We start from the raw sequence: 14,545 nt of genomic DNA on the forward strand, positions 1-14,545 counted from the left end.
TAATGACCGTCGGTAGTCATTGAAAGTCTTTGTTATGATTAATAAGAAAACGTCTAGACTTAAATACACACGAAACACCAATATATATTATCGATCCCATTTTGGGATAATTTGGATAAACGTTTAAATATGGTATCAATCAAATCGAAGAAAATGAATTTGACACCTAATGAACCTTTAAACATGATTTTGGTTGAAAAATGAAGAAATGACATGTTGTAAGTCAATGAACAACTCATGTAAAAATTTGCAGCACGAAACATTGGTTATAAATAATTTAATTAATTCAAGTTACAAATCTATAACATTGAGGCAGTAAAACCTTAGAAAGGATCATGACAAAAATCTGCATGTATAACTATAACCAGTTGCCTACATTTAAATACATCAAAAACTCATTTGAAGACAAGCATCTAATTTCGAAATTTTTTCAGCAGGTAAAACATTTCTGACAGCTTGATAATCCCCAGGGTACTTCACAGAAACATCTTTAACGAAATGTACTAATGTTGACTGTACATCTGCAAAATAAATTAAAAAAAAAGATAAATCATTTAGGCGTCTTGCACATACAATTTGTTTCTTTTAAACATTGTAAAGTTTGTTGATCGAATCTAAAATTCTTAACTGATATCTCTTGTTGATTTACAGATTTACGCTATCTCCATTTGTACAACACACAAACATTAATATAAATCATTGTTAAATCTTTTTCGACAATTTAGTCTTTATTCATTTTGTTAAATGATAAATATTTAACTAGTTTCAACCCACCATTTTTTTCTTAAAATGTTCTGTACCAAGTCAGGAAAATGGCCATTGTTATATTATAGTTCGTTTTTGTGTGTGTAACATTTAAATGTTGTGTTTCTGTTGTGTCATAGTTCTCTTATATTAGATGCGTTTCCCTCAGTTTAAGTTTAACCTAAATTGTTTTTTTCTCAATCGATTTATGAATTTCGAACAGCGGTATACTACTGGTGCCTTTATTTAGTAAGAAGTTGAAAACAGGACAGAAACTGTCAAGGAAGGAATTAAATGTCAATTCAAAATATTTGTCCAGGAGATAACTGTTTTGCTGGACATTTATAATTGTTCCTTTTACGTGGTTCTCAAATAGAAGTTCAATGCGAGAAAAGTTCAAGGATGTCGCACCCCAAATGTAGTACATTCGATATGCCTCAACAGAGAAGAACCAGATGCTCCACAGGCCGCAGCTTTATACGACCGCAGAGGTTGAACCCTGAACGGTTGGGGCAAGTATGGACACACCATACAAGCTGGATTCAGCTCTAAATTTGGATTGTGATTAAATAGTTGACACAGCATAGGTTTCTGACACAGAATGAATGTGGTCTAATGAACTTTAATTTTTTTTTGCTTTTGAGCAATTCACTATGCTGTTGAATAATAATCCTCTCCAAAAAAAAATATTTGAAGAAATTTTCTTTTTAATTTCTGAAATCTGAAATGAGAAAAATTGAACCCACCCACCCACCCCACTACCATTTTTTTTCACCTCCCCCTTTCCCTTATTCCAAAACTGATCTCAATTCAAATTTCTAATGTAGTTTGCACAATAACTACTCATTTAAACAGATCATAAAATATTAAAATGTAAAAAAAGAAAGATAACTCCAATTTATTGTCTTGAAACTACAATAATCATGGCTAAAAATAAACAAAAAAGCTTCACCAGCAACATTTTATATTGGCAAATTTCCAATGAAGTTTATTAATCTAAAGTCATTGGCAAATTTCCAATATACATAATTTAAAAGCAGTTTAGATGAGATAAACAAACTAGAGGCTCTCAAGAGCCTGTGTCGCTCACCTTGGTCTATGAGCATATTAAACAATGGACACAGATAAATTCATAACAAAATTGTGTTTTGATGATGGTGATGTGTTTATAGATCTTACTTTACCGAACATTCTTGTTGCTATAATTATCTCTATCTATAATGAACTTGGCCCAGTAATTACAGTGGAAAATATTTTCTAAAAATCTACAAAAATTTATGAAAAATGCAAAAATTTACTATAAAGGGCAATAACTCCTAAAGGGGTCAACTGACCATATCGGTCGTGTTGACTTATTTGTAAATCTTACTTTGCTGAACATTATTGCTGTTCACTGTTTATCTCTATCTATAATATTATTCAAGATTATAACCAAAAACAGCAAAATTTCCTTAAAATTACCAATTCAAAGGCAGCAACCCAACAACTGGTTGTTCGATTCATCTCAAATTTTCAGGGTAGATATATCTTGACCTGATAAACAATTTAACTCCGTCAGATTTGCTCTTAATGCTTTGGTTTTTGAGTTATAAGCCAAAAACTGCATTTTACCCCTATATTCTATTTTTAGCCATGGGGGCCATCTTGGTTGGTTGACCGGGTCACCGCACACAATTTTAAAACTAGCTACCCCAATGATGATTGTGGCCAAGTTTGGTGCAATTTGGCCCAGTAGTTTCAGAGAAGAAGATTTTTGTAAAAGTTAACGACGGACGACGAAGACGACGAACGCCAAGTGATGAGAAAAGCTCACTTGGCCCTGTGGGCCAGATGAGCTAAAAAGCTTCGTCAGCAACATTTTATATTGGCAAATTTCCAATGAAGTTCATTAAACTAAGTTATTGGCAACTTTCCAATGGAATTTATTAATAATAAAGTTTTTGGCAAATTTCCAATATACTTTAAAAGCAGTTTAGGTGAGATATTCAAATAAGTTTCAATTTCCATCCTTACACTGCTTTTAAATTATGTTTTGTACTTAAGTAATTAATTGTCCATTAACCTGAAAACCCTTTTCCCCTCTTTTTTGCACTTTATTCCTTAACGGTTTGAGCCATAACTCCCAAAGACACTTCTTACCATCACTTTGTGGTATTCCAATATCCAAAATATAAATACATGGTAAGATTCAGCATATCAAAGAACCCCAAGAATTCAATTTTTGATGAAATCAAATAAAGTTCAATTTTGGACCCTTTAGACCTCACTGTAGACCAATTTGATAACCGGGCCCAAATATCATAAATCTAAATACATTGTTAGATTCGGCATATCGAAGAACCCCATATATTCAATTTTTGTTGAAATCAAAGAAAGTTTAATTTTGGACCCCAATTTGGACCAACTTGAAAACTGGGCCAATAATATAAAAACTAAGTACATGTTTAGATTCAGCATATCAAAGAACCCCAAAAATTCATTTTTTGTTAAAATCAAACTACTAGTAAGTTTAATTTTGGACCCGTTGGACCTTATTGTTGACCAATTTGAAAACGGGACCAAAAATTAAGAAATCTAAATACACGGTTAGATTCGGCATATCAAAGAACCCTAATAGTTCAATTTTTGATGAAATCAAACAAAGTTTAATTTTGGACCCTTTTGACCCCTAATTCCTAAACTGTTGGGACCAAAATCAATCCCAACCTTCTTTTTGTGGTCATAAACCTTGTGTTAAAACTCATAGATTTCTATTTACTAATACTAAAGTTATTGTGCAAAAACCGAGAAAAATACTTCTTTGGTACCTTTTTTTGGCCACTAAATCCTAAACTGTTGGGACCAAAACTCCCCAAATCATTCCCAACCTTCCTTTTGTGGTCATAAACCTTATGTTAAAATTTCATAGATTTCTGTTTATTTATACTAAAGTTATTGTGCGAAAACGAAGAAAAATCCTTATTTGGGCCCTTTTTGGCCCCTAATTCCTAACTGTTGGGACCAAAACTCCCAAAATCAATCCCAACCTTTCTTTCATGGTCATAAACCTTGTGTTTAAATTTCATAGATTTCTATTTACTTATACTAAAGTTAGAGTGCGAAAACCAAATGTCTTCGGACGACGACGACGCCAACGTCATACCAATATACGACCAATTTTTTTTAAATTTTTGCGGTCGTATAAAAACAGTAGTAATTTATATTTTGATATGGACGAAAAAAAAAAATAAATCAATAATATACATAATTTTTCTACGACCTTCACTAACATATTCAGTGTGAATTTAAATCAAACTGGTCGTTTAACTGTTGTGAAGGATTTTGCCAACTGTAGTATTATGAGATACAATACAAAACTATGTATCGCATACCCCGTATCGCATAGTAAAACCCGTATCGCATACCTGGCGTGACGTCATAATTCGAATGACGTCAACGTTTGATCTGTGACGTCCAGTTGCTATTCCAAATAAAAAAAATGTGCTATCATTTCAACTAGTTTGATTCAAATCAGTCATGTTGTTACTTTGTAATATATTTTTGATTTTTTAAAATTAAAACATGTAGTTGAAATGATGGAACAGTATCGTTTACTTAGTAAATTATTTAATATACATGGTCTGAACAGTATATTGAGAATGTATTAAGGTTATAGGGGACATTACAATATGGATAATCAGCTCAAGGAAGTCTGTAAAAAAAAAAGTAGGCTGAAAAAATACAGGAAAATCATAATTTCCTTTTTCTTGCTTATGTTTTCGGACGATTTAAAAGAACACCGGATATTCCATGAATCTGATTCTGTTAAAATATATGATAAACAGAATAATACATGGCAAAATCAGTATCGCATGCTGTATCACCACTCGAACAATATCAGCCCTTGGGACCTTTGGCCATCGGGACTTATATTGGTTTCTCGTGGTGATACAGCATGCGATACGGATTTTGCCATGTATTATTCCATATGTAAAATTTGATATAGATCCATCATTTAAAATAAAGTTATTGTCGGGGAAACCAAATGGGTCTTCGGACGATGTTGACAATGCAGACAACACAGACGACAACATTATAGCATTATACATTATAGCATTATATGAACCCAAATTTTTTTTGGATATTTTGACCAAGCCGTCAGATAATTGACAAGTGATAAGGGTTTGATTGAACAATACACAGGTATTAAAATATATAATACTCGATTATTATATGGATTATGTTTCACGCCAAGAATGAGTAAAGGTAAATACCGGCCTTGATAGAAATGTGCATTGTTTTTGTCAAAACATTGATCGGAAGGTTTTTATGCCAAAATAATTTGAAAATTCCGTTATTTAAGTACTAGCTGTTTCACATTCCATTGTGGATATAAGGACCTTCACTCGTCCAGCATGTTCAAATGGATCAAACTGACAGCAGAAAAACATTGATTCAACGACAACTCGTATACTATCATAGCATCCGTATTAAAAGCAACCAAGTCAGCATGGACTTCTTAGAATATTATAGCTCAGTAAAAGTATGTACGTCCCTTACTTGTACGTTCGTCCATACATCCCAAAATTGGTTTCTGTTCTCTTACTTTTAAATAAGTTTCACTAAACCAAATTTTATGAAACTAATACAAGTTAAGTTTGAATTTTGGTGGCGATAGTTATATCGTTCTAGATTTATGCCCCTTTACAAATGTAACCAAATGCTCCACAGGACGCAGCTTTATACGACCGCAGAGGTTGAACCCTGAATGGTTGGGGCAAGTATGGACACAACATTCAAGCTGGATTCAGCTCTAAATTTGGATTGTGATGAAATAGTTGACACAGCATAGGTTTCTGACACAGAATGAATGTGGTCTAATGAACTTAAACTATTTTTTTTTTGCCTTTGAGCAATTCACTATGCTGTTGAATATTAATCCTCTCAAAAAAATGTTTGTAGAAATTTTCTTTTTATTTATGAAATCTGAAATGAGAAAAATTTACCCCCCCCCCCCATTTTTTTTCACATCCCCCTTTCCCTTTTTCTAAAACTGATTTCAATTCAAATTTCTAATGGAGTTTGCAACAATAACTACTCATTTAAATACATCATAAAATATCAAAATGTAAAATAAAGTGCTTGTCATCACTGAATGGTAAAGATTGTTTTAATTTATCAGTTGGTAGTAAAAGTGAATATACATTGTATATTGTATAAAACAATAATTTAAGTTGATTCAACTACTATTCTGGACAAAAGAAGATAACTCCAATTGAAAATTTCTTGCTATTGCACAATATTGTGCAATTAGATATTTCTTGCTATTGCGCAATACTGTGCAATTGAAAATATTTGCTATTGCACAATACTGTGCAATTGAAGATTTCTTGCTATTGCGCAATACTGTGCAATTGAAAATTTCTTGTTATTGCACAATACTGTGCAATTGAAGATTTTTTGCTATTGCTGAATACTGTGCAATTGAAAATTTCTTGCTATTGCTCAATACTTAATATAATAATTTTGGATCCTGATTTGAACCAACTTGAAAACTGGGCCCATAATCAAAAATCTAAGTACATGATTAGATTCAGCATATCAAAAATGCCCAAGAATTCAATTTTTGTTAAATCAAACTTAGTTTAATTTTGGACCCTTTTGACTTTAATGTAGACCAATTTGAAAACGGGACCAAAAATTAAGAATCTACATACACAGTAAGATTTGGCATATCAAAGAACCCCAATTATTCAATTTTTGATGAAATCAAACAAAGTTTAATTTTGGACCCCGATTTGGACCAACTTGAAAACTGGGCCAATAATCAAAAATGTAAGTACATTTTTAGATTCAGCATATCAAAGAGCCCCAAGGATTCATTTTTTGTTAAAATCAAACTAAGTTTAATTTTGGACCCTTTGGACCTTAATGTAGACCAATTTGAAAACGGGACAAAAAATTAAGAATCTACATACACAGTTATAGGCGAGTGACTTTAACCATAAAATTAAATTTTTAATGCACCTACCTAACACACGGCTAAATTATATATCATTTAAAAGCTACACATCTGTACTATCTGTTTTGCCCGGTCGTAAAAAAATCGTACGGTGCAATTTTCGTCAAATCAAGATCAAAGGTCAAGGACGAATAAGTACATATTTTCTAAGATTTCAGTTTGATTGCATAATATGACTTTTATACACTAAATTCATATATGCAAACAATTTAAACTTTTAGCAGAGAGATTAACAGACATTAATCATATGCATTTTTAAATATTTAAAGCGTTTTTTTGCTAGACAGCACATGTTTCCTGAAATTCGAGCAAAAGTTAACAAAATGTGTGAAAACCCAAATTTTTCTATCTGATGCAACTGCTAATCACTTAAAACTAAGTAAAACCCTGTAATGACTATCAAAGAAGTTTTTGACATCATAAATTTCCTAAAATTATGCTTACTTCTAATCAAACAGCAAATCATAACAACTCATACAGTTGCCCAAAATACCACCATCTGCGAAAAAAACAGCTTTTAAGCATTTCTTCCTATTTAAACATTGTATGTTGTCAATATAAGATTTATTCAACAAATTCTTAAGAAATTGAAAAATTTAAAGTAAAAAAATATGTGCGCAAATCATACTATTGCTTGAAAGGGGGCGAAACTAAGGGATTGCAATCTGCATTTTAACTACCAGACTGAAATAATTTAAACATCTTTCGACTTTTCTAATTGTTTCATTTGTAGCTTTATTATAAATATTGATGTAGTGAAAAGACCTTTCATTTATTAAATGTGAACCATAAAAAAGAAATTGAAGATTTAGACAAACAGAAACAGAAAATAAATTGAAATTTCAAAGAATTAAAAAACCAGTAAAAACATTATAAAACATGACTTCTTGATTGCTTAAATTGCTTTGTTCATTGTTTAAACGCATTAATTCATCAAATAAGAATAATTATTACGCAACGATTCTAGTTACAACTAGACTTCCTGAATAGCTTGAATGACTAGTTCATTTTTCATACGAGGATGACTTCATGTAAAAGTTTCTGATGACGACTGAAAAGAAGCTACCATTATCTTGAAACTTCACTTTCCACTATATAGATGATGTCATCTCACTGAATAATGCCAAATTTGTGACAATGATGGAATCGTATTTTTCATTGAAATTGAAAATAAAAGACTCAACAGATATAGTTAACTCTATCACGTATCTTGAAATCGACGATGAGGGTTGGTTGAAAACAAGTTTTACGACAAAAGAGAAGAGCATAAATCAACCCATAAAAACACTCCTTACTACCAAATTATAAAGTTCATTTCTATGTAGCAATATTATAGCAACGGCTGCCTATCTATACTACTAAAGGAGGAGACTAATTTCATTGAAAATCCTCTGAAACAATAACAAGTCCGAAATATTTATGATATGACGTATAAATGTAGGGTTTTGTATTTCCTTAATTTGTCTTTGCATGCTCAGTCGACGTACTGCCCGCGAAATTAAATAAACTTTTTTATTTATACACTTGCCCAATTGTAACGCGATTTCGCGGAATCTTCTTGTGGAGTATATATCTCCAAGTTGATACAATATTTCAGAGGTTGCATTTACTTTCACGATTTTCGTGATAGTGCGTAACTGCTCACAATGAAGATATTAAATAAAGGCAACTATAGTTTACCGCTATTCAATAGTCATCAATCGATTTACTAGTAACTGAAACAAATCCGGGTCACAAACCAAAACCAAGGGAAATGCATCAACTATAAGAGGAACACAACGATATAAGAGAAACACTGAACTGCTTCAAAAACAAACGCCAACATACAAAGAAACAGATTAATGGATACCAACTGCCATATGCCTGACTTGGTACAAGACATTTGAAGAAAAATGGTGGTTCGAATATGGTTTTAAACCAGAGTTCAAATGCAAAATTGAAATTATCCCTTAGAACATTTTATGGACGCCACTATGAGTTGGTTGACAACTATGAAATATATGTTTCGTCAGATGACGACTGATAAGTTCCAATCGACGTAACCAAAATACCGTCATCTCTACCTTGATATTACCTAACGAATAAGGCTTGGCACAGAGTTAGGAATTACATAGCCACAAGACTGGTGTCACATGTTGAACATGATCTGCTTACCCTTTGGGAGCCCCCGAGTTCACCCCAAATATTTTTGGAGGGTTTGTGTTACTCAATCTGTAGTTTTATATGTTGGGTTTTGTATACTGTTGCTTGTCTTGTTCGTTTTTTGCCGATTTTCATTACTGCAAGTTAATGTCTTCAAAGTAAAATAATACCAAAGGGACAATCAACATCTCAAACCATGAATCAAATAAACTTAATTAAAACAATGAACAAAATTAAATTAAAGTCCAAGAGATGAACAAGTCCACAAAACACAGCACACCATGAAAACGATCACTGCCTAAAACAGCGAATGATCTTATGAGGTCAGGAAGGGTACTCAACTTTTTCATTTTTTTATTTCACAACTGCTTATAGTGTTTTACATACACAATGACCTGCATTTGTATTTTAAAAGCTTATGTTGAAAATGATCAAAGCATCTTTTATTCAAACAATTAAAGCGATTAAACTTCTAAACACATTTAATATGACTAACACGATTTTAAGCTAAATAAGAAGCAGCAGCATTCTATTTAGTTCGTTTACATCCCGCTTTGGACAAGCAAGTGTTTCTTTACAAGGTTACTTATTTCAATGTTGCCAATTCAGTCGCAAAGTCATGTTTGCATTTAAACATGATTACAAAAAGTAAATAAGTTTGACTTCGTAAAAAACATATTTTTACCACAATTAGCTCGTATATATTCTTTTCGAACTTTAAATACCCCTTCTTTTATTATGGAAAATCATTCTCCTCCCTGATATTGACAATAAGCGATGTGCTATCTTAACATAGAATAACAAAATCATCACTATTTGCAGATGGCAGATTTTTGGGTAACTGCAAACACTTCAATACAAGGCTGTTCTATGAACAATAATTAATAATTGCATCTTAAAATTACAAAACAAATATTCCTTGACCTAAAACATATACATTTATCTATTTTTTTAGCATACAAATATCGATTCCCCAAGATATATTTTGCTTTTGGAACAATTTTTCATTTTTTTAGGATTTGTGATAAATTTCAATTTTTCGGGAAATATTGCGCATCTAACCTCTTATGTTTTGTTTGATTTGGAAATAATGTATCATGTTCCATAAAGTTCATATGATCTTTTGGAAAATTTTATGGTACAAGAATTAGAAAATGGCTTTTTGTTTAGTAATCGCAAAAAATGAAATGTTTATTCATGACCTTTGACCTTGATTTAACAAAAAATGCACCGTACGATTTTTTTACGACCGGGCAAAACAGAAAGTACAGGTTGTTAGCTTTCGAATGATATATAATACAGCCGTGTGTTAGATGGGTACATTAAAGTCGTTAACTAAGCGTCTTTTTGAAATAAGTCACTCGCCTATTAGATTCGGCAAATCAAAGAACCCCAATTATTCAATTTTTGATGAAATCAAACAAAGTTCAATTTTGGACCCTTTGGACCCCTTATTCCTAAACTGTTGGGACCAAAACTCCCAAAATCAAACCCAACCTTCCTTTTATGGTCACAAACCTTGTGTTTAAAATTTCATAGATTTGTATTTACTTATACTAAAGTTATGGTGCGAAAACCAAGAATAATGCTTATTTGGACCCCCTTTTTGGCCCCTAATTCCTAAACTGTTGGAACCAAAACACCCAAAATCAATCCCAGCCTTTCTTTTATGGTCATAAACCTTGTGTTGAAATTTCATAGATTTCTATTCACTTTTACTAAAGTTAGAGTGCGAAAACTAAAAGTATTCGGACGACGACGACGACGCCAACGTGATAGCAATATACGACGAAAAATTAAAATTTCTGCGTCGTATAAAAATTGCTGAATATTTCGTTTCTGTTATCTTACTTTGATTCGCTCAACCAAATGTTATGAAACTTATACACAATACTTTTAACCATATAACAAAGATCAAGTTTTTCGAAAAACTAAGGATTTTCTTACCCCAGGAGTAGATTACCTTAGCCATATTTGGCACAACATTTAGGAATTTTTTATCCTCACTGCTCTTCAACTTTGTATTTATTTGGCTTTTTTTACTATTGATCTGAGCGTCACTGATGAGTCTTATGTAGACGAAACGCGCGTCTGGCGTATAAAATTATAATCCTGGTACTTTTGATAAATATTATTAACGTTTATTATTAAGTTAAAGCCTGCGTGTATCGATCGAACCGGAATGACTGAGTGAAATGCGAGAACATGTTGATATTTTGACAGGAAGCAACATATTCAAATTCGAAAAAAAAAAAAATTGTCAAAGCGCTTTCATGATATTTTGAAGACACTGTTTGGCAGCCATACGCCCGCCCATCCGCCGACGTACATCCCCCAATCAATAACTGATATTCCCTTCGAAAATCCGGTTAAAAATAAAATTTATCAAAATAGACAGGGAACTAACGTCAATAGTTGTAAACAATTCCCTAAACTTTTATAAAAACTGCAAAAAGTATTTTTAAATTATTGTTCGAAAACTGAAAAATCCCCCTTTTTTATTGAGCAAAACGCCATAACTCGGAAACGTAAAAAAATAAAATTTATAAAAATGGAAAGGGAGCTCATGTCAATACCTATAAACAAATTCACCAAATTTCCTGCAAATTGATGAAAGTATTTTTGAGTTATTGTCCTAAAAATGGATAATCCCCCTTTTTTAATGAAAAAAAAAACCAAAACTCAGAAACTTTAAATCTAAAATTGATGAAAATTGAAATCAAGCACAGGATGTGTATATCAGAAATCCCTTGGAAGATTTAGATATCTAGTCAGCAACATATGCTTGTAATTGCATTTCATGCAATCTTTACCCCAAAACACACATCAACAACACCAAGTTTATAAACCAATATAAAAACTAGTATATTTATTTTTATTAAATATGAATAAGAAAAAATAATACTAGTATACTGTAATTTTCTAATTTGTTTTTTAAACCATGTTATAAAAAAAGATTTAGCTCAAACAGAACTAATAGACCTAATTCACTAAATGCCTTCATTACATGACAATTGGAATACTGGTATTTAAACATTATGCCCGACGTTAAACACTATTTCAAGTCAGTAAAGGACCCCAACATGAAGTGCAAATTCTTGTTTCAACAAACTTTTCTATATTTATTGTTATCTGCTGTTTAAAAACTTTCTATGGTTTCTTATCAAAAGTGGTAACCCATTTCATTAACTATTAATGAACGAACAGATAACAAAAACTTTATTTTGAGGAACATCTTTGAATGAGGTCAACATTTATTGTGTCCTTGTAAGACTTACAATGATCACCTCACAAAAAAATCGGTGATAAATAAGGTTGAGACTTATAAATACATAGTAGCACACACCCGTGATATCGCAGGTCCGTGACTGAATTAAAGTATATAACTATGCGCAAGCCTTATTTTAGTATTAGTATTTTCATCTGATAAAGTCATGCCGATTATAAGATACACAGTTTTCTCTGCTTTCAAATCTTTCTGTTTGAACCACTCGAACTGGAACTTATCAATTATTGGTAATATTAATTATTTGGAAAATAAAAGGTCCTGGAATGGAGTAATCAGTATTTTTTAATCAACAGCATTGTCCTATATTAGTTATAAATAAAGTTGAATTTATTTGTATTGTTATCTTAGAAAGTCTAACTGATAAAATACTACAATAGGTGACAATGATTGCATTTAGTAGTGTCAACCCTGTGATTATGACCCGTGTATATAGCCTAATCCTAGATACACCGTTTGGTGGTGCGCCTGTCAGATGCGGAACGTACATATAAGGTAATATGTAACATGTGAATATACTATTGGTATTGGTATCGGACTCGACCCGGAACTTCTTAATTATTGGCAATATTAATTACGTGGAAAACAAAAGGGCCTAGAGTGGTGTAATTAATCTACACCTTTGTACTATATTAGTTATATATAAAGTTGTATTCTTTGATTCGTCGTTTTTACGAGATGACGGCTGACAAATTGGACCTCGTTATTTTAGTATTATAGATAGTATGCGAAAAGGTTACGTAATCATCAAAATATACTTATTTAAACATTAAAATTTTGAAAAAGAAGATGTGGTATGATTGCTAATGAGACAACTGTCCACTAGAGACCAATATGACACAGAAATTAACAACTATAGGTCACTGCACGGCTTTCAACAATGAGCAAAGCCCATACCGCATAGTTTGGTAAAGGACCAGATTTATATGGCAGATGAAACTGCAGACCTAAAAGCTTTTAAGACATGAATTATCCGTCTATTATGTATCCTGGCGTATAACGCCTTATGTAAAGTTGTATGCACTAAAATCATCAGCATATTATTTTAAAACATAGTTTTGTATTGCTTCTCATAATACTACAGTTGGCAAAATCCGTCACAACAGTTAAACGACCAGTTCGATTTAAATTCACACTGAATATGTTAGTGAAGGTCATAGAAAAATTCTAGATCAATGCTAGGGTACAGCTATATTTCACACAGGGGCTAAGTACTAAACATGCATACCTTGTTTAACCTTTTCTGTTCCAACTACACATGATATAGACTCTAGAATTTTTGGAATATATGCTTTAATCTAAAAAATAATACCAAAGCATAGTTATTTAAGGTTCAATAAAATAATTAGATGTATATTACAATGTAGTCAAGAAGTGAGTACTGTAATTGTACTTATTTTCACGAATTTCTCGGTTGGGTTATTATCGCGAAAATAAATACACGCGAATCTAAATCAAACCTTTAAACTGAAAGGCAATAATTATAAAATCGCGAAAATAAATACCCGCGAACGTGTTTGAAATACACAATTCGCGAAAATAAGTACCCGCGAAAAAAGTACAGTATTTTCTTTTTCTCCTTCTGCACAAAGTTACCTTGTCAAGTTGAATAAAAGAACAGAATTCCAATGAACCTAGAGACACAATCTTTATTTTTACAAACAGAAACAGTACATTATTCTTTGTTTGACCCTTTGAAGCAAAACAAAAACAACCAGGTGCTCCACAGGGCGCAGCTTTATACGACCGCAGAGGTCGAACCCTGAACAGTTGGGGCAAGTATGGACAAAACATTCAAGCGTGATACAGCTCTGAATTTGGATTGTGATCAAATTTTTGACATTACATGGTTTTTTTTTTTACACAAAACAAATGTCAAGATTTTACAAATCAATTAAAGATTTCTTCTTCAAACTTATTTAAATCTAAAATTAAATAGTTGACACAGCATAGGTTTCTGACACAGAATGAATGTGGTCTAATGAAAAAAAATTTTTTTTGCCTTTGAGCAATTCACTCTGCTGTTGAATATTAATCCTCTCAAAAAAATGTTTGAAGAAATTTTCTTTTTATTTATGAAATCTGAAATGAGAAAAATTTAACCGGTTGGTAGTAAAAGTGAATATACATTGTTTATTGCATAAAACAATAAAAAAAAACTTCATCAGCAACATTTTATATTGGCAAATTTCCAATGAAGTTATTTACATAAAGTTATTGGCAAATAAAAATAGAAAATGACATCATAGTCATGTCTGGCAAATGTCCAACATAATTATCTAAAAACATTTTAGATAAGATAAGGAAAAAAAAGCTTCATCAGCAACATTTTATATTGGCAAATTTCCAAAGAAGTTATTTACATAAAGTTA

At 31.9% G+C, this 14,545-nt stretch overlaps 1 protein-coding gene across 7 annotated transcripts in view; it reads right to left on the bottom strand.

Annotated features, from left to right (window-relative positions):
- Positions 1–262: 262 nt before the first annotated feature.
- The window catches only part of LOC143079718 (importin-4-like), a 343,997-nt gene continuing 329,714 nt past the window's right edge, over positions 263–14,545 (bottom strand). For 6 of the 7 annotated variants that reach the window (XM_076255254.1, XM_076255258.1, XM_076255257.1 and 3 more), the window contains 2 exons: positions 13,402–13,471; positions 263–521 (listed from right to left, as the gene is read on the bottom strand). In XM_076255254.1, coding sequence (XP_076111369.1) covers positions 388–521; positions 13,402–13,471 — 204 coding nt within the window. In that variant the 3' untranslated portion in view covers positions 263–387. The remainder of the gene's footprint in view (positions 522–13,401; positions 13,472–14,545) is intronic. The other variant, XM_076255259.1, reaches the window with a different exon arrangement.

The sequence above is a fragment of the Mytilus galloprovincialis genome, chromosome 6 (genome assembly GCF_965363235.1).
Source record: "Mytilus galloprovincialis chromosome 6, xbMytGall1.hap1.1, whole genome shotgun sequence".
NCBI classification, from domain to species: Eukaryota; Metazoa; Mollusca; class Bivalvia; order Mytilida; family Mytilidae; genus Mytilus; species Mytilus galloprovincialis.